Source organism: Amphibalanus amphitrite, unplaced genomic scaffold (genome assembly GCF_019059575.1).
Source record: "Amphibalanus amphitrite isolate SeventyFive unplaced genomic scaffold, NRLGWU_Aamphi_draft 000090F_arrow, whole genome shotgun sequence".
NCBI lineage: Eukaryota > Metazoa > Arthropoda > Thecostraca > Balanomorpha > Balanidae > Amphibalanus > Amphibalanus amphitrite.
Genome location: NW_024881586.1, coordinates 1,063,074 through 1,084,738, shown reverse-complemented (window position 1 = coordinate 1,084,738; position 21,665 = coordinate 1,063,074). Strand labels below are relative to the sequence as shown.

Below are 21,665 nucleotides of genomic sequence, written 5' to 3'. Positions count from 1 at the left end.
CAGCCTTAACAGTAGAAAGGAGATGCATCATCATATGTATACAATATGTCAGTTTCATGCGTGGGTAAGTGTGATACGATGCTTGAGTATTGACTGTACGAGTGTTCCCTTCACACACGTAGGCATCCAGTGGTGTTCCTTTCCTCTCGTTATTATTTGGGACGTTTTCAAGGTCAGACTGTCGAGCGGGACGCGGTCGTTCGGGTTTGATGGCCCTCTGGAACGGCACTCCAAACGTCTCTTACGTCTCATCCACCCAAAAGGACACCAGAGCTCCGCTGAAGACTGGGGTATATTGTAAATAAACAGTACGAACCCAGTAGCGTGACCAGAGGCGGTTCCAGCCATCCCTAAAAACGGTGCGCGAAGTCATCAGCCAGCTATGGCAACGCCAAATCAGTCCGACGTACTGACCGCATGATGGCTGATAAACCAAACCGGTAGCTAACTAACGGGGCATGCCGGTGCTATGAGGAGAGCCATACGTCGGCGAGGGGACGTGCAGTGAGGCCGCGGCAGACGGTCAGATCTGCATACACTACCGCCCGTCCAGCTGGGTGTCCAGCCGGAGGCGCCGAGGGCAGTCAGTCGGGACAGGGCGGACCTGCAGACTGGTGGCAGCGGCGCGCTGCTGCTGGGACGGCCGGCGGTTGCTGCTCTGTGCTGCAGTAAACGGCTGCACTGCAGTACACGGGCACTCTGCACTGCAGTGCACGGTTACTCTGCGCCGGAGTTCACCGTGAGGTGGAGCAAAGAAGTGCCTGATACGCTCGTCCGGAAGATTTGGGTATAGCTAAACTTTATTTCGCAGGTGAGATCTGTTATTCTTTCCCGCTTGAATTTTAGAGGATATCACTTATCAGTTATCAGTGATAATGTATCCAACTGAGCATTAGCGAACTGCGTGCGATGCTCAGGCCTTTCTATGGCATCGCCGCACTCAAAATGCTCACGGTACTCAATATAATCTAAGTCGGTAGCAAAGATGCGAGGCAGTTATAAGTTTAAATGGTTCTGACTCCGGGTCTGATTCCTCCGCCCAATGCACTGGCTCCGGGCAAATTGCAACGGCTCTGAAGACTCCAGCCCCGGCTTTTCAACGGGGATTCCACCTGTGATCCATGATTTTCAAGTCACCGATGATAAGCTGTTGGCCGCCAACAGAAGCTGCCGATCAAAGCTGCCGAATGAAATATTAGGTATAGGTAGCTATAAAACATTACACATCGTTACATACAAGGGCTAAACAGAAGAAGATATTTGACGGACATTGTAAGTCACTTATCTAGGTATAAGTGGAAAACATCGCAAAAAAAAACTGGGTAAAACAACAACTGAGATAACCAATTTTCCTTTTCGGCATGGGTATTATTGCATGTAGTGCCGTCGACATTACTTTACTTTAGCTTGCTGTTCTTCTCTAGCTAGGTTTAGTGTTAATGGTTTCGATAATTTTATTTTGCAACTGGGGGAATTGGGAAATTCTGCACACGCTGCGCACCGTTCGCAGGCGGTTCAAGACCGCTTATCACCATCTGACATATATGAGTGGTCCACTCATCATTGATTGTGCAATGGAATGTGGATAGCTGCCTCTATCTGGCACACTGCACTTCCTTCATAAACATCATTGCATAACCTGCACTCGGTAATGCTGAATCTGATGAAATTCTAAATACGCTCTGTGATGCTAAGAACTTCACTTCTGAGGTTTGATAAAATACTGATGTCCAATGAAATGAAATGTGATCCGTTGGTATCATTCAGCAGCATTTGGAATGATCAGGCATTTAATTGAAGGCCTACAACTGCAATTACTGCGACGTATGGCACACTGAAAACAAGTTGAAAGAACGTTATGCAAAAGCATCTTAAAATATTCCACACTTAGGTTTTTTGGGTATTAGGGTAAACTGACTTAGAGGCGAAGCAGAACGTCTGGTTCATGAAGAACACACACAGTGTTTCACATAGACCGAAGACACGTGCTGCTTCTTCGCGTGCAGTCTTAGTGGCCCCAGGGGGCTTCAACTCGACCAACACCGGTTCTTCTTCGTTCTCCCTAGTCACGTGATATTACGTCACACCAAGCGCGCGAAAGATAAACCCTTTGGAGGTTTTGCACGAACTAGCATCGGGTTTAAGAAGAACACTGAAAAAAACTTACTCCCCATTTTCTTATTTTAGAATGCCAAAAAACACTCCTGCAATCGAATAATTTTATGACCTGGCATAAGCGCCTAAAATGGGGAGTTTTGGGGAATGAAACTAGCATATAGAATATATTTAGTATCCGAACGCTTATATTATTCGCGCTAGGGAGTAATTTTATGACGGAGGATAAAAGTATGCTATCTTTGGATAAAATTACACCCAGATGATAATTTTATTAACTTAATACTAAAATTACTCCCATTCGGGGAATAATATTGCCATGCCAAAAAGCACTCCTTTTCTCGATAATTTTACCCCGGAGTAACTCCCCGGTAAAATCAAGCCCCGGCGTAAAAGTACCACCCCTGATAATGCGGGGTGATGTGATAATATTATGACCAAGTGTAAAATAAGGAATGCATTTAAACAATGTATTGAAACACCAACAATTGATTAACGAATGGTACCTGAGCATCAGCAGGTACATCTTAATTTGGACGCACTTCCAGTGATGGCGCATTGCGGCCGACAGGGACGTAATTTTGCTTCCTAGTTGAGAAGCGGCGTCTCAACTGGGAGGCAAAACTTCGTCTCTGCCGGCCGCAATGCGAAATCACTGGAAGGACGTTCAAGGTCACAACTCACAAGGGCGTTATGGTTAACACTGAGGCTAACGAATAACATCTGCGCACAGAACCACCGCCACGGATGGCAGATAAAACGAGCGTGTATGGTTAACACTGAGGCTAACGAATAACATCTGCGCACAGAACCACCGCCACGGATGGCATATAAAACGAGCGTGATCTGAGCTATGAAAGACGTAAGCTGAGACTCATTGGCGTACTGAGACCGCCGCAGCTGAATTAGTCATAATACATAGGCTCCAGTAGTGTGAGCCACACGTTGCGAGTCACTTGAGCCACAGGTGAGCCACAAGTCACGAGTCACTTGAACCACAGGTGAGCCACAGGTCGCCAGTCATTCGAAGTGGGCATCTCCGATGCTGGTTCTACACTACCTGGGTAACCTCCCACACCTTCTGTGATAAGCCAGATAGGTTTACATCGAATCCCACACTCTGGTAAAGAATCTCGAACAGGGCCCTGCAGGGCCCCGTGAACTTTGTGTAGAAGACAGCGTGGGCGGCCGTCATTAGGGCCACGGTCTCCAACCTGGTGGCCGGCAGTTGGCAGACCACCACACCGTCCACCGATAGTTCCTCACCTGCCTGACGAACCCCGTTTCTCGGATCCGCCAAGGTGCCAATGGTTGTTCCACAACCATAGGCAAGTAGAGCTAGCAGCTCGTCGTCTGCCGTGAAAAAGAATATTGCAGTCAGTTGGCATCAATGCATATCGTACAAATAAAAGTAAAGGAAACCTAGGAGAGAAACAAGGAACCGCGTTCGTACAGTAGCTGGCTATGCCATCTACAGTATCTGGAGATGATTTTTCGCTTCTTGCTGATTTCTTTTCACTCTCAAAATCGTAGTACGATGCGTAGTACGTTTGCGTAGTACGATACACTCTTATGCACATTAACTATTATTACACTATTACACTATTACATATTACACTATTAATACACTAATTATGCACAACTAAACGTGGTGCATAATTACAAAATAATTATACGTCGTTAAAATATTTCAGTGAAATAAGAAATTAGTACCCGATGTTCCGCTGTCATGGTTAAGTATGGAGTACAAGTAGGTATCAAACTGCATGTAACTATGGTATATTTGGAGACAATGAAGACAACCATGAATGGAGACAACCTGAATGGAGACATCAGACAACCATGACTTTTCAATATCACTAGAGTTAAACAACACTTTTTGACTAATAGCAAAACCAACGACGATTGGCTGTCCAAAGGTGAGGTACAACATGCTGTCCCGCCCGTCGTTAAAGTGCCACCTTTTACGGTTTTCGGTTTAAAACGGGTTTCAGTAGACCTGACCCACCTATGACCTACCCTGAAGTCCGTTTCCCGAAATTCGTCCTAGTTTTCGAGATATCCGCATTCGAACTTCACATTGATGCCATCACAAAAAGTGTGGGAGATGGGATTTTAACATGGTAATGATACATTCCCATATTCCACACATTTGTGATGGCTTTAATCTGAAGTCCAATTGCGGATATCTTGAAAACTAGGCCGAATTTCGGGAAACAGACTTCAGGGTAGGTCATAGGTGGGTTAGGTCTAGTGAAAACCGTTTTGTGTAAAAAAGGTGGCAGTCTTCCTTTAAGCAAACAAAAAAAAATCATCAAGAAAATAAACAGTTGTCCTGCCCTCTGCTATTAATGTATTACGCCATTGGGATTTTGAAACGTCATTTCTCCATCGTGCAGGAAGAAGCATGCGTGGGAAATACCTTCCTACACTTGGTCTTGGCTAATGTTTTGGCCTGACCTCGTATTTATCGAAAATACCTCGGGCCTAGCTTTACATTCGCTAAAAAAAAAATCAGTCAGATCTAAACATTATTCCAGCCCTGGCCAGGAATATATTGTCTACGATGATCGGCTCGAGCCCAGTTATATAGAAGAAGAGTATCCTCCCCCCCCCCCCGGCACGATTGTTGCTAGCGGAACACCTCATCCGAAAAGGTGTGCTTGTGCCCGTTCAAAACTCACCGTCTTTGTCGGCCGGCTCCACGTTTATCATCGTCTGGGCATACTTCTTCGCGGTATGTCTGATTTTGTGCAGGACATGCTCCTTCACGTCCTCCTCGAGCCCCATGATCATTCCCAAGTCAGTCCACACCTGGAAACACCGCAAAATCACATTAATGAATGGAATTAACATCAAGCAACATCAAGTGAACATTATATCATTGTGGAAGGTCAGGTCAGGTAAGTTACTCCAGCTCACAAAAAGTTTGAAAGCGCGCCACGTCAAGTGTCAACCTCTGGTGATCTTTTACCTGATAAAAATGACTGGAATGCTTTCGTCATGGTTTGTGACAAGATTCCCAACTCCGCCTTGAGCGTTTCGTTACGGTTACGTTGCTTAGGACCCGCCAAGTTAGATGGGAGGGGGGGGGGGTGACTTCCCAGCAGGCGGTAGAAAAACCAGAGGGAGTGGGTTAAAAATTATACAAATTTTCCAGATGTTTTCCTATCCAATGTTGTTCCCTGATAGCGCGGATATAAAATGGTGCCACTAATTATATAGTTAGTTCAGTTCAACCATCCCCCGTTAACAAGTTTCAAAATTCCTTTACCGTTAGGTACATCACGCTGCCGCGCTGGCGGGAAAAAGTTCCCACGCATTCATAATACATAGGAAGATGGTGATCATCTGGGTCAACTGGCGAGCTTATAATTGAGAAGTTTATAAAAAAACACGTTTACATGAATGTTTGAAGCCCCGTTTCTCGATAATCCACCCTTAAAAGGCACAGATGTCAAATGTGACATTTTAACTACACCACGCTTACGCATAGCCACTGTGACGTCACCGTAGCGATCAAATTTTCTACTGAACTACCCTGTTAGTAAAGGAATCTCGAGTTCAATCACACATAACATTAGACAAGACTTTTAAATACCGAATAAAGCAACACTTACGGCAGCTTCGTTGTACATATCTGGGAATATCTCCTTCATCTCCTCGCCAGTCTTCCGGTTTCGGTTGCTCGTGAGGCATATCCGACGAACCTCGAAGGAATCTTTGAGAACTGATGTCTTGTGAGTGACATCGGCGTGCTTTAGCTTGGCACTGAACTTGGCGGTTTCGGTGCAGATGTCTAGCTTCGACTTCTTCGTTTTGGGAAACATCCCCGGCATCCCCTCTTCAGCTGCCGCACGCTTTTTCACAACGATGCCCCTGGCTCGTCTTTCCGTGTCGATGACGGCGTTGCTCAATGCTCAGTGGCTTTCGACAGTTCTTGAATCTGTTCCGAAGTTTCTGTCGGAAGCTGTTCTTCCGCAGAGTCACCTTTGAGAAAGAAAAGAACCGTTTTTTTTTAATTTCATGGACAGCTTATCAGGCAGTGAACACTGAACAAGATATAAATACGTTCATTTAACGTGTTTTCTTCTATCGTGATATTGGGAGGATAGAAACAACAAAAAGTAGATGTCCGGATATGACCGTTTTAACAATTTGTTTTGTTTGTTTGTAACAACAATTTGTCAATTTGTTTTGACAATTTGTCTTCCAGAATTTCATCATCGCGGAAATCTTCGTCCGCAAATCTACGTCAACGCATTTCTTGGATTGTATGGTCATACTACGGATTACTGGAAAGTCATACTAACAAAACACAAAGTATACAGTAATTTCAGCTTACCTTCGAGGACTGGGACGCTTGCTCGGTTCTCTGACAGAAGGCCTTGGTTCTGACGACTTGAGCACAATGGCGGTCGCGAATGGTCGCGAACTGAAGAGACGTTCCGAAAATATTATTCTTGGAATAATACTGTGCTGGACGAATAGATTAATCACTTTTAGATTAGTTATGTCACAACGGAATAGGATTATCAAGAAAGTGATACAGTATTGCTTGAAATACGCTCCCGAATACTCCCGAAGAATAATGTTAGTAATGCTACCACATAATATTACTCTATGGTTATAAAACTATTGTCCGGACATGATAGTTTTATCACGAAGGAAGTAATTTTTACACCTACATGAGAATAGTTTTATTCTGTCGCGTCAATTTATCAGCCGTAATGGAGTATAAAAATTACCCTAATTACTCCACAGCGGTTTATTTTTATGCAGTTTTGATAAAAGTACTCTAGCTGTCAATTTTATTACCATCTAATGGGAGTTCAGCACAAATATATTCCAATGACCTTGTTTATCACTGTGAAATAAGCTAAAATTACCCCATGCCTCTTTGAGACTGATATAAATTTACAACCCGAAAGAATAAAAAGGACACGTGATAAAATTAGAAGATAAAATTACCACTTGCTAAAACACAAAAAAGATTATTATAGTACCAGGTTTAAGAATAACTTTCAAAAACGCCCTTAATGCAATGCAGAGAGTAAGAATACGCTACAAAACATAATCATTATATGCCATTGGTGCGTGATTATTCGCCAAACTGGAGTGGAAAAACTCCAAAAATAACTCTCTAGGTGTAAGTTTTTTTCAGTGAAGGGGTTGTGGTTTAATCAGTGTAATGGCTTTCATCAAGACCACGCCCGCGGTACACTCGGGGGCAGATTGATGTTCCACAACTCTTTATCCACCGGGTCCCTATGGCTCAGCATTGGCAGCAGCCGCCTGGTACCGGTAGACTGTGCCGCTTCACTTACTTGTCAAGCGGCACAGCCTACCCACACCGTATGCCACCGGTCTGGGTCGTGGCTGTAAGGCGATGTGGACCGCCTGTGACGTCAGCGCAGCGGTGAGGGCCGAGCCCGGAGGCATGGCTCGGGTCGGCGCGGCGCGGCGGCTGGCGAGGGCTGGGGAGTGAGGTGGGGTGGGAGCACGGACCATCGCGCGGCTGGGCGAGTGTAGTTAACTTTCGCGTCTCAAGGCGCCAATTATTTATTCTACCTAACAATTGTGCTAAAGCATTAAGGCCTTGATTGAGCTCATTGGTGTCTATTATTTCGCACAGCAATCGTCCAGAGACGTGGGAACTGGGGTTTTTGGATAGCGCGGCGTCCCAAAGCAACTCGTATGTTCCTCTAATGTGTGGTCGCAGCCACCAATAGCAAACCGTTCCATCTAGGAACAAATAAGTTGCGCACCTGGGACGGTTCGAACCGGGTTTCTCCAACCGGTCACCCCACGACGCTAGCGTGTATCCACTGAGCTGCCGAAACCAGCGACCACCCGCCGCGGTCAAACGCGATCAAAGGTCACAATACTGTCATTGGCGGTCAGCGGGTGAATGTCATTTTGTTTTGTGCGGACGAGGACCATTCTCGGTAGCTCAGTGAATGAACGCTCGTGTCGTGAATTGGCCGGTGGGAGAAGCCCGGTTCGAACCCCCCTGAGTGGCCGACTTTTTGGCTCCTAGTTGGAACGGTTTGCTATTGGAGGTTGCGACCACATATTAGAGCAACAGTAATAATCGCTTTAAATTGGAGCGTTGGCTGCGGCACTACTCATAACCCCCAGTTCCCACGTCTCTGGACGATTGCCGTGCGAAACAATAGACACCAATCTGCTCGATCAAGGCCTTAATACTAATATGTTATACAAAATATAGCTCCGCACCTCGATGCACGAGTGACATAAGTTCTATCGGCTGTCCCATTGCCACGCTTAAGTGTGTCGTAATGTGCATTGCAAGTATGACGATAGACGCTGTCTTGGGGATAGGACATTTTAACAACTGCTCTAGCACAATTGTTAGGTAGAATAATTGGCGCCTTGAGATGCGAAAGTTAACTACACTCGCTCAGCCACGCGATGTCCGTGCTCCCACCCCACCTCACTCCCCAGTCCTCGCCAGCCGCCGCGCCGCGCCGACCCGAGCCATGCCTCCGGGCTCGGCCCTCACCGCTGCGCTGACGTCACAGGCGGCCCTTATCGCCTTCCAGCCACCGACCCAGACCGGTGTCATACAGGTGGGTAGGCTGTGCCGCTTGACAAGTAAGTGAAGCGGCACAGTCTACCGGTACCAGGCGGCTGCTGCCAATGCTGAGCCATAGGAACCCGGTGGATAAAGAGTTGTGGAACATCAATCTGCCCCCGAGTGTACCACGTTCTAGCGTCCACCGGAAGCGATCGCCATTTTTCGATCGCGTTGGATCACGCTTTGTGCAGTGACGAGCGGCTGGTGCAAGATTGGGTGAATGGCAAGTAATCGAATATTGAAGAACTGAAATAAGGTTAATTTTTGGCTTGTCAAGTGTTGTGTATTATCTATATTACTTGTGATTGACAATAATAAGCAATATCACAACGCTCTTCAAATGCATGGATGAATGCATTGGATGAAGACAATTCATATGCAAGACCAATCAATGCAGTAAGTATTTATATGTTGTATAAATGCCCCATAGCTTAAATTATGCATGTGGTATTTAGACAAATCTTCCAAATGAAGATAATTCAGGAATAGAATCACCTTGCCATTTTGGGGTCAATTGATTTAGGCATAAATTTGGCTGATTTTGATAAACATATGTTCTTGCTGATTAGTGCAATATTTTATCTAGCTGCACTTTATATGTCAAGTGCATTATTTTATTTTCGGAGTAGGCTCATGGTTTCTGAAGTCAATCTAAGTTTCTTTACTTCCTGTCTGTTGAATAACGCATCCGCCCGACTCTTCATTCCAGGGGACGAGGCCATCTCCGCTCTAATTGAGGCCCTGGAGTCTGAGGAGAGCGTCCTGGCGCGCGGAGACGTCGACATCGTCGAAAACGCTGGCTTGAAGCTGGTGGTGGAAGGAGAAACTGTATGTGATTTGGGAGAATGCGATATCGCCACCCGGCTGCTGACATGGGCGATAGCGCTATACATACTGTGTTTGGGAAAACATCCACTTGCTAAAGCTAAAAATGTGTTCATATTTGGCTCTGGACTCTGGAGTTCTTTGGCTTGGATGGGTAAGGCAAGTGACACGGCCGAATGGAAAGCGTTCCTGCAGGCTGATTGCGGGCTGATCGCATGGGCTGAATGCGGGCTGGTTGCGGGCTGATCGCATGGGCTGGTTGCGGGCTGGTTGTTCCTGACTGGAGACTTGCAGGCTGATTGCTCAGAGTAAAGAGGAAGGTAATACATTTTAAGGTGTATCAAGTACTGTGTTTGCGCAGCAGATGTGACGGCGCAGGTCGATAGCCATGCATGGGAGGTTCAATAGACGAATGAACGGGGATTTTGCGGTATTGCAATAGAACTGAAAGGGTTCTACAACCGATATTCAGAACACAGGGTGGTTTCCCTATAAACCTCAGGGACTTCTTCACAGATCCTTTGGGGTTCTTATCTAGGTGCTAAGAACGCTCTTATTATAAACCCTAAACCTCATAAGAGTCTTTGGAAGAATCGTGTGGATTCTTTTGATGAGAATGCAAAGCCGTCTACGTGAAGAGCCATGGGGGTTCTGAAAAACGGTGGCATAACATTTTACCCCACAGGGGTCTAAATACCACTGTACGTTCTAAACGTTCTTCCAAAGTGTTTTCAGTGCAGGCATGTTTAAAACTACTTGACGCATGCATAAACACCTAAACAGGGTTTTAAAATGCACGGAGAGCATCGTATTGCATTTGCCGGACATCGTGTCTGGCACTGCGGCACACACCCCAAACATTCGGTTCCCGTTTCCACTCCCCGTATACGGCACTAGGGTCTGGTGTTCATCATAAGTCCGACTGCTAAATATCCAATTCTCTGTAGTCAGGCTGCGACGGTTCGTTTGTCAGTATCAGAGCTAATTGTTACATATCGTTACATAACACTTGTGATCCAGCGTATTTCGGGATGAGAGGCGGTTGAAAATAGGATAATAGCATAGACGCTTCTTCGATAACCGAAATCGCTGTGTTGCTAACCGTTTGTTATTTGAACTTTTGTTATGCAATATGCATGCTCTTAGAGTGGTATTTACAAAGGTCGGCAAATCATGCCCAGGGACAGAAGTTCAAACTTTTTGCACTTTTTGTATCATATCGCATAGCAACAGCGTATTCTGACAGATGTTTTCTCAGTAAACACGTCTCCCACAAGCCAGTAAAAATGCAGCTTCAAGTTATGGCTGTTTTTTACGCTTACTGTCTAGACCATTATCTATCGAACAAAAGCAAATTCTGAAATATCGCCTTGCTTGCACTTATTCATTGACTGGTCCGCATGCTTTAGATCAACACGGCCATGTAAGGAACTATAAAATGTGGAAGTTCGTTAAAAAAATGCAGCATTTTGAGCATGAAACGGCCCATATAGGTATAAATGGTCGGTCGGGCTAACGGTTTAACGTTCTTACGGTCAACTGGTGCTTGTAGGAACCCAAGGTTTGTGTTCAATACATAAAAACACTGTTGGTTTAATAATGTTCTTCTGTTTTAAAAAACTGAATACCCCGCATAAACAAAAGCTGTGTGCCTCTAAATCGGTCGTTCATCGATGATGAATTGTATAGTGGTGCTTCAAGACAGGCAACAATACAGGAATTAATAAAAGCATATAACTGTAGCTTCTCTAATGCCAAAATCGGAGTCAAACCGTATTCAACAGTCAAACCGTATTGTGTGCTCTATTTATGTCCAAAGACGGCAGACGCTTGGGTCCTGCAACGAAAAACGCCCATCTCGAGTTACAGTAGCTGGTCTCTCCTTTTCCCTTCCTTACGTCTCCGTTACATTGCGATTTATGAGGAGAGCTTACCGGACATTGCTCTAAAAACTGAATTAGTGCCAGTGACGGCAAGACACTGGCACGGCTGGTCCCTATCGTTCAATATTATGCTAGCTTCTGGGTTCGGGGAGGAGGTAGAGAGGTCTTTCTTCGTAATGGTGGGAGGGGAGGCATAGCGGAGCCATGCGCAGAAGCCGTGTCACAGTATGTACATTCTGTGAATACAGAGACACGTCACCGCCCTGTCTGCTCCGGCCGTGTGCGTTCCATCAAACCAGATACGTCATCTAAATGATGACATCACAGCAGCACCGCTGACTTCCGAGAAATAGGATGTTATAGTTACATCTCTATGCAGCGAACAAATGCTGACGCTGACCTGACCCGATCTGACCTGACCCGATTCGGCCATCCTAGACGCACAAATCCATCATCTTTGAACAAAACAAGCAAAAAATTTAAAGGAAAAGGGCCACCTTCGTGAAATATGAAGATATCATTGTTTTTCATTTTGACATTATTATTTTTCATTTTCTTTTTAAAACTGGTGCCAGAAGTGCACAATTCGCGAAAAAGTATTCAAAACTATTTAACATATTGGTACTATGTTGATACTCTCTACGGCACCTACTGTATGATGGCATAGCGATGACGTCACACTCAAGCCAATCAGCGTTCAGAAGACAGACTCGTCGGATTGTGTCAGATAAGCTGATTGGTTAACCCGCGCCCCACTGGGGTCTGTGTATAACACGCCCTACTGGGGGGGCGTATTTACAAATTGCAACCGAGCTCCGCCGTAGGGTATTTTATTTCCGCCGTAGTGTATTTCACTTGGGGGATTTTCTACCATACATCTGCCTGAGCCTAGGGTAATTACAATTTGTCGGCTACGTTAAAAAATGATGCACCTTTTTTCGCAGTATAGGATATCGCATGTGCATATTTCTGCCTTTTGGGTGCGCTTTATCGGTTTTTCGTGAGTAACTCGCGTAAAAACCGTCCGATCGCGACGAAACTTTCAATACCCCCGATTTTATCAATTTTACACCTACCCTGAAAATTTCATGACCCTGACCCAAATGACCTTTGACCTGGCTGTGACCTATTTCTCGAGACCATGTTTGGCCCGAATCGCGATTCGGCGTATGTCGGCTCGCACTAGCCGCGCGGTTGCAGTCTTCACGTGGTTTTAAGCGTTGAAACATGTGATATGATGCTGGTCCCATGCATTAGGGTGGGTGTCAAGGTCAGGTCAGCTCAATGACCTCTGATGACCTCGGTTCACTTTTTCGAGTTTTACATGTTTCTAGGCTAGTTTTAGGAGCTGATTTCGAATTAAGCAACCATTTGAACATTACAGGGGGTGTAACGAAATTATCCGGACACCTTTCTTCCCGCTGTAAAAGTAAAACAATCTGGTACTTTTTTAACTGAGCTTGAAGCCACCTTTCATAAAAACACAGTGGCGACTGGCGAATGTTCTGGAGCATTTCAGCCAATGGATTCTCCAGCACACTGGCTTTGATGCGGACCAACGCCGTCTAAACCTGTGCCTGCGGTTGAGCAGTGCTTATGGCGGGTGGCTCTTCATACACCTCCTGCTGAACAAGAGCCCAGGTTTTCGATTGAATTGGGATCGCGACTTTTTCCAAGTCATAGGCGTTAGCCCAGAATGATTGAAGGTTCTATCGGCATCACTTCCCGTTCTTTTAGGGACTTTTAAGTAGCGCGCCGCCCCGCATGAAAACAGCTTGGCTTGAATCAGGCATCAGTGCGCGTTCAGAAACCATGCCCTCCTAATATGCCGTCTGGTTGAGCGCCTCCAATCATGCTCCACCGTACCTTCCCTGGAAAAGCCCTTGCCTATGGGGCAAAATATAAGGGACAAAAACACAAAACAAGACAGATAAAAACAAAGCAAAATTAACTCATTACCTAATGAAATTCAGGCTGGAGCAAAAACATACATAGGTAATAGGTATATATGTCAAATTAGAATGAAAGATTAAAATCAACCTGACCAGGCCCTACGGTCTGACCGGGTCCTAACCACCTTACTTCGCCTAACTTAACCCAATTCAACCTAGCCTACCACAACACCTGCAGAGGTACCTTCCTGGAAAAATGACGCCCAGGGAGATGACTGTCAAACTTATTGGAACACTACCATGATTGCTTGTCAAAATGTGTGTCATCATGCTCTTGTTTGACGAGTGATGTATAATAAATGTGATATTCAATAATTATCTCCTGACTGTTGACTGTTGAGTGATCAAAATATTCAAATAATCAGGGTACAATGCTGTGCATAGTGCACACTAATCATGTTGTTTTTGTGTAGGCCCTCTCCACATTGTTGTGTGCACTGCTATGTGCACCTTAAGTAAAAAAGTGACTGGTGGTACATGACAAAAGGAATTGAGCAACTGTGAAGTTCATGCCCTTGGTCTTGCTGGTGCCAAATGCCTATAGCTATAGCAGGATCAATGAGGGTTGTAGACATGCTACATACATTGTGCATTGAAGATATTGGCACAAATATATATATTGAGACGGGTTACACAGCACATTGGGTGGACTCATTATATATTGATTGGGTGGTCTCAATATATATATTTATATTTGATATATAGATTGGGTGGTCTCAATATATATATATATATATATATATATATATATATATATATATATATATATATATATATATATATATATATATATATATATATATATATATATATATATATTTGTCTATTATTACTCAACATATTGGCACAAAGTTAATCCGTAATTACTATGCTTAACACCTAATGCAAGAAGCGACATGAATGCCTAGATGATAAAGCTCTCTGGTCAACATCACACAAATTTATTGACATACCTTGCATGTACATATTTACATTCATGGCAAATACTTTCGATTTGATTCAGAAACTAGTTGCTAAGCTTGCATTTTTGTAGGTACAACGACCATATATTAAATCATAAAAAACCTTCTCATGGCATTCATCACATACCTTTTTACTGAACAAGTACCTAGCTACCATGCAATGATTCTACAATTTGTCCTCAATCCATCTATATCTCAACTGACACAATGAATTTCAAATACCCTAACAAAACCTATAACTGTACATCAGAAGAATGCAATACTACAAGAACTATGAATTTCTTAAGTTATTCTCACATGCTGGAATCAGGAATTTTGAAACTCTACTTTTGTCGTCCATTTCTATGTTTGATTGAGCCATCATATAGAACCGTTTTCGTTCTTCAGTCACAAGCTTTCACACAAATCTTGAATTTTTACACATCATCTTGAACCATGCTCCAGTCTTTCCAACAAGGTACTATGTAACATCAAAGCAATTTTGATTTGTTACAACAGCTTCAGATCATGATAGGCTTGAGGGTTTGTTACACCATTTGCCAGACAAATCTCTACAAAATGTGTATCAATTCCCAAACTAAGTAATTGATCATATCAGTATTTGCAGTTTCCACACAATGTTTCATAATACTATTTTATGTTTGTATAAAGAAACTCAAATAATCCACAATTCACAGCAATGACTCAGAAGCAAACAAACATTGCGCCAGATTTCGTATGAAACGCGCCATCGTCCTGAAGTTTCTACCACAGACGGTAGTTCAACCGCAGCCGTAGTGCGAAAACCCCTGCCCGCCTTACCCCACGGCGGAGCTCGGTTGCAATTTGTAAATACGCACTGGGGGGGGGGGGGGGGCTATTCATAGCCCCCCCTCCTAACTCTGAAACTACTGGGCCGATCGTCAAAATTCAAACGGCGTCTGATAGCCCCGGAAAAACTGTCGAGCGAAACCTAATTTCATTGACATCGAGGTCACCGATGACGTCACAGGTCAGGTCAAAGTAAAAATTATTAGCACTTTGGCTTGTTCACATTTTGGGCTCTGGCCGCCGTCTTACAAGTCAGATCAGGCTCATTTTTGGTTTCCACACTCGTGAACAGATGCTCTAGATACCTTGAGGGTACCAAACTTGTACTTTGATTTTCAGGTCAGGGTCAGGTCATCACAGGTCACGAAAATATTATATCATGGGTCGGTCACGTGACACATGTTTTATGGTCCATTTACGCCATAGATTTCGAATTTGATGTCGTCTGTGTCATTCAAGGTCATTTTGAGTCGAAATTAGCTTAGGTCAGGTCACTTTCAGGTCAAAAAAGGTCAAATTTTGAAGTTGAAATTTTTCAACAAAAAAGGTGTCTATTGGATGCAGTTTGAGCTCAGAAACACGATGATGCCATTTATATTGGTGTACGATGCCAAATACGTACTGAAAAATTAATTTGAAAAATTAATAATTGTGAATTTTTTGCAATAATGCGTATAACTTGGCCATTTTTGAAGATATTTAGCTAAAACTTGCTAGAATTAGTCATAATCATGCGTTCTGTCACATATATTCCGGTTTTTTCGAAAAGTCAAAAACTTTTTGAAAAAAATATAAAAAAATAAATTTTGAATATTATTATATAAAATTTTCGAAATTTTCAAAATTTTGAAAATCCGAGATAGCAGTTTGATAGCGCGGTCAATTCTGAGTTCTTTCATGCAAAGAAATTGGATCTAGCTTAAAAACTGAGCTCTTGGGAGCGATTGCCGTGGTTCAATGTTTTGCGTCGAAATCGGACGAACATGACGTCACTCTGACGCCATTTCCGGCCGACCTATAGTAGCTACGAAGTTCAAATTTTGACACAAGGTGTCAAATTGATGCAGCCGAAGGTACTGAAAGTTTGGCGTCGATTCGTCAAGCGGTTTGGAAGTTATTGCAGAAAAACGGGAGGGGGGCTATAAATAGCCCCCCCCCCCAGTGGGGCGCGGGTTAAAGCTGAGCTGGTTGGAGCTGATTGGTAAAAAACCAAAGCCTCGCCGCGGGTGGCTGTATTGTCGGATAAGAACGCATTCCTGGGATAAGGACGCATTCCTAGCGTATTTTCTTTTAAAATTGCCGATAACTATGAATGGAGGCCGAAATCGGCCGTAAGGAGGTAGACAGTTAGGTTTTCGGACACGGGCTATCTCAGTTTCAATCCCCATGTTAAAGGTGGCCCTTTTCCTTTAAACGACTCAGCACCACAGAAAGCTTCGCTATCAACGTTGTCAATAAGTTCTTGCAGGTAAAGATTTTACCTATATTTCATATCCCTATTACTTCTCGCAGGGTCATAATTCGGGCTACTTTGCCAATACTATCGTTATTCGACAGTTGTGCTTAAAGCCTAACGGCTAGACGGCGACGGTCGGGTCTTCGGGTCTCTCTCTCTCTCTCTCTCTCTCTCTCTCTCTCTCTCTCTCTCTCTCTCTCTCTCTCTCTCTCTCTCCCCTCTCTCTCTCTCTCTCTCTCTCTCTCTCTCTCTCTCTCTCTCTCTCTCTCTCTCTCTCTCTCTCTCTCTCTCTCTCTCTCTCTCTCAAACATCTCCATCTCTTTCCACAGGTGTCTCACCATGCTCAGCGTCCCCCTACTGACGCTGGCCGGACTGGCAGCCCTGGCGGCACCAGTCCTCACCCAGGGAGGTGGCATCAGCACCGCGAGGGTCGACCTCTACCAGGGGGACCCCCACGTGGTCCACTTGGACAACGTGACGTTCTATGGCGCGCTGCTGGACAAGCCACACGCCTGGGCGATGGAGTTCTATATGGACTGGTGCGGTCACTGTCAGCGGTTTGCACCCATCTGGTCCGAGGTGGCACGCCGGGCCAAAGGTGGGCGAATGTCCGATCGTCCGGGACTGATTCCATGTACACATTCGAGCACTGTTTCGAGAATTCGAGAAATGCGCGAACAGAAAACGTGAATATTTAAGTTTGCAATTTAAGTATTTCATGACTAGTCTTATTAACAATCGTTTACTGAAATCTCAGCATTCGACCTTCATTTTGAGAACCATGCAAGTAAGTACAAGTAGGCTGCCCCATCGTTCTCTGAACCCGAGATCCCTATCGTCTGGGTTCTTAACCCGCGACCTGGTGGGGGGGGGGGCTATTTTTTGCCCCCCCCCCTCCAGACTTTTCGATATATCTCCAGAACCGCTGCGCCGATCGTCACCAAACTTTCAGTACCCTCCCGGACATCAATTTTACACATGGTGACCAAACATTTTTCCAAAGGCTATGATAGGTTGGCCGGAAATGACGTCAGAGTGACGTCATGTTCTGCCGTTTTCGACCCAAAAAAGGGTTTCGCGGGAAGAGCTGTCAGGCCTATAGCTTTGCAAATACAGAAAAATGATAAGGTCTTAAAAGCTGTAGAATTGACAGGGCTACAAAACTGCTATCTCGGATTTTTGAATGTTTTGGAATTTGACTCCAAAAAATCAAAAAATACATTTTTTAAATATAATAGCCAAAAAATCCAAAAAGTTTTTTGAATTTCGAAAAAACCGGAACATACGTGATAGTCCCTAACGCCTTCTATCTAGGTACATACCAAATTTGAGATTGGTACCTCTTTTTTTGGCGAAGTTATAGCGAAAAAACTGTTCAAAATTGATGACGTCAAATTTTCAAACTCAATTTTTAGCAATTCTAGACCCCGTAGCGCAAAACAAAGACCACCATTAGACTCCCCGTGACGAGCTGCATCGAATCAATACCCATTTTATGCAAAACTATCAACTTTAAAATTTGACCTTTTTTGGCCTGACCTTGACCTGACCTTGACCTGAACTTCACCAGAAAGTGACCTGGTAGTCTTATAACCAACACCATTGAGTTGGAAATGAAAAATTGGCCATAAAACATGCATCACACAACCTTAGTAAAGTTGGGCTCATGTGACCTGACCTGTGACCCTTGGTGACCTGACCTGTGACGTGACCTGGTATTGTCAGTGACCTCTAATAGCCACATATCTACTAGGCAACTGACGCCCTATGGCTGATTCTCGACAAAATGCGTTTTCCTCGGTGTTATAGCGCATTCCCTAGAAGACCCGTGAACGGTGAAACATTTCATCTTTGACCTGACCTGTGACGTCATCGGTGACCCCGAGGTCAATGAAATTTGGATTTCCTCGACAAATTTGACAGGCCTTTCGAACGCCGTTTGAATTTTGCGGATCCGTCCAGTAGTTTCGGAGATACGAGGGGGGGCAAAAAATAGCCCTCCCCCCCCCACCAGGTCGCGTTATAAACAGACCCCACCAGGGCGCGGGTTAACCGTGTCCCATTTTCCAGACTGGGGCACCGTGATCAAAGTGGGCGCCATCAACTGCGCGCGTCGCCGCAACAGCGCCATCTGCCGCACGTTCGGCATCCACGGGGTGCCACAGGTGCGGCTGTTCGGGCCGCGGGTGCGGCGCGGCATGCCCGGCCTCTCCGGGATCCAGCACGATCCAGATCGGATGGTGGGGGTCCTGATCGAGTTCGTCACCACCATCCAGAGCCGGCAGCAGCCCGAGGGCTGGCCGACCCTGACCGAACACAGGTGAGTGGCGCTTCGAGAAGTGTTGAGGCGGCATCGCCGTCTGCACCTTCTGTGTGTCCTTAGTGTAGGTACTGGAATCAGAGCTGCTCGATATTCATAGCTTTGTGAAAAAAGACGAGCTTATGCTTCACTTTGTAGATTTCGTTCAGTGTGTAGGTACTTTACCTACGTGTTGGTCTCAGTCTAATTTATTGCGATGGAATGATGAAGTTCCGCATAGTTTTTTTTTCTTACATGTTTAGGCAACCCAGCCATCACCAGTTAGCCTTAACTGATCTTCGAATCACTGACCGAGACTTCGTTCCCTCAGAGGCTCGGCGCGACAGCTTCTGCGGAACCCGGAGCCCCTGCAGGCTCTGATTCTGGAGGAGGTCGGTCGCTCGATGGGCCGCTCCGTTCAGTTGGACCTCAGCTCGCAGCAGCACCTTGTGCGCGTCTCTCGGACCGCGCACCTACCGGCCGACCTCACCCAAAAACCGAGCTCGCTACCTGCGCTGGTGCTCATGCGTCCGGACGGCTCCCAGGAGCTGGTGACCGCCAAACCTGGCCAGGACCCCAGGGCCCTGTTCAGCGCTGTGATCCGTCGGAACATCGGCCTCATGGATATCCCTTCGACCACTGTCGCTTCGACGGCTGCTCCGGCGCCGACGCCTGCGCCAACTCGCGCTCCGGCAGACAAGGTGTTCATGGTCGACATGGAGAACGCGATCGTCGTGGCGCTGAAGCAGGAGGTCATTAGCCACAACGTGATCGAAGGAGAGGCTCTGGAGGCGCTCCGAGGGTTCTTGCGCATGCTGCTGGACCTGTTCCCGGGCCGGAGTCACCTGATGAGCTCGCTTCAGCAGGTGCTCGGCTCCATCACCGGTCCGGAGCGGATCTCCGGGGAGGCGCTGGAGAGGCTCCTCAAGTCCTCCTCGCCGTGGTGGCCCGGCCTGCCGGAGCTGCAGCCGTACCAGGCGTGTCGCGGCTCGCGGCCCAACTATCGCGGCTACAGCTGCGGCCTCTGGACGCTATTCCACTCGCTGACTGTGCAGGAGCTGCGCAATGTTCCGGAGGGCAGGAATGCTACAGTGCTGCCCGCTGTCCACGGATACGTCAAACACTTCTTCAGCTGCAGGCACTGCTCTAGGGTGAGTTGCTGTGGATAGGGACCGAATAGCTGTCTCCCATCGCCTATCGCGTTTGAAGAGCGACTGTGTCCTGAAATCTTTCTTGTCTTCTTGCCTTAAGTCTTGATTCTCCCTCTGACCCTGTTCATTTCTTTTACAGCATTTCCAGCAGATGGCCGCCGAAGACGGTCTGTTCAACGTCTCTTCGACGGAAGACTCACTCCTGTGGCTGTGGCGTGCCCACAACAGAGTGAACGGCCGTATCGCCGGAGACGTCACGGAAGACCCGCTGCACCCCAAACGCCAGTTCCCCGACAGGAAACTGTGTCCGTACTGCTTCGTCGGAGACCAGTATGACACGTACGAGGTTATCGATTTTCTGCTGCAGTTTTACGCGGCAGAGAAGTTCCACGGTGAAGGGCTGGACCCAATGCCCGTGGCTAATCTTCCTCCGCAGACTCATGCTTCGCACGATGCAGCCAGCCGATCGGGGCCACCCAGAGAAACGCAAACCGCCCTGTCATCGCAGCAGCAGGAGCGAAGAAGCGGCTCTTCCGGAGGTCAGCTCTTCAGCCAGCGTCAGCCCGCAGCAGGCAGAGGTCAGCAGCCTCCGGAGAGACCTGCCGCTCCGGCTCAGTCTGAAGACCAGCGCGGCTCGGAGTCGGTACTCTCCGTGCTGACGAAACAGACACACCACCCAGTGCGTGCCAACCTGCCGCCGCCAGCCGTCCTTCCTCCTCAGCCAGGCCACTCGGAGGTCGTCCCCGGCATCATGCGCTTCCCCTCCGAGATGCTTCACGTGCTCCCGACAGTAGTACGCGCCTCCCCTGCCGAAGAGTCGGAGATCACTCCTGGTCTGGGCACCAGTCGGAGCCGCACGCAGCGACGCGTCACCTACACTCGGCCGAGGGTGGTGTACTCTCGCCCGAGGGTGGTGTACTCTCGCCCGAGGGTGGTGTATACTCGGCCGAGGGTCGTGTATACCAGGCCTCGTGTGGTGTTTGCACGACCTCCAGACACGCTGCCGCATGTGGCTGGTCCTGCAGGGGTTCCTTACCATGGCGGCAGGGTACCTGTTCAGGGGACTCATCGTGCTATGCACTCATCGCGCACCTATTGGACGGGAGATGGGTATTGATCTGAGCGATGGTGCCTGGTGGAATCGAGAATATTCACGCTGATAGCGGGGCAAGTACCTACCATGTCTTTATACTGTCAATGAACGTTTATACTGGTATGTACATAGTAAGACAGCTTAACCCGCTCTACTAGCCTATCAGTGTTTGATGGAGCCTGTATCTAGGTATAGATGCCTAGATAAGTCGCCAATCGAAAGACGATATTCCCTGTACCTAGCGCTACGTATGTAGCGCTAGCTACTGTTATTTATGCGGGCATTTTGATCATTTACCTAGTTCGTTCGTTCATACTGGTGTGTTTTCCTCCTGTCGACAGGGTTTGGAAATAAATACCTTATATGGTACCTAAATCTCCTACGATTCACGCTTTGCTGATTGCTTTCATAGGTATTTTTAATTATTAGAATATTTTGATTTTGGTGGTAAATTTGAATCTGTAAGCAGAACGAATTTCACAGACATGAACTGGTTTGAGGTTACCTTGGAAACATGC

General features: G+C 46.3%; 1 protein-coding gene across 1 annotated transcript; it reads left to right on the top strand.

The window, feature by feature from the left end:
• The first annotated feature begins 501 nt into the window (after positions 1-501).
• On the top strand, positions 502-21,529 carry LOC122380021 (sulfhydryl oxidase 1-like). Its single transcript, XM_043362753.1, has 5 exons — positions 502-811; positions 16,934-17,202; positions 18,675-18,924; positions 19,235-20,054; positions 20,194-21,529. Exons 2-5 carry the CDS (start codon positions 16,944-16,946, stop codon positions 21,169-21,171), a joined length of 2,307 nt encoding a protein of 768 aa, XP_043218688.1. The 5' UTR covers positions 502-811; positions 16,934-16,943; the 3' UTR covers positions 21,172-21,529.
• The last annotated feature ends 136 nt before the right edge of the window (positions 21,530-21,665 follow it).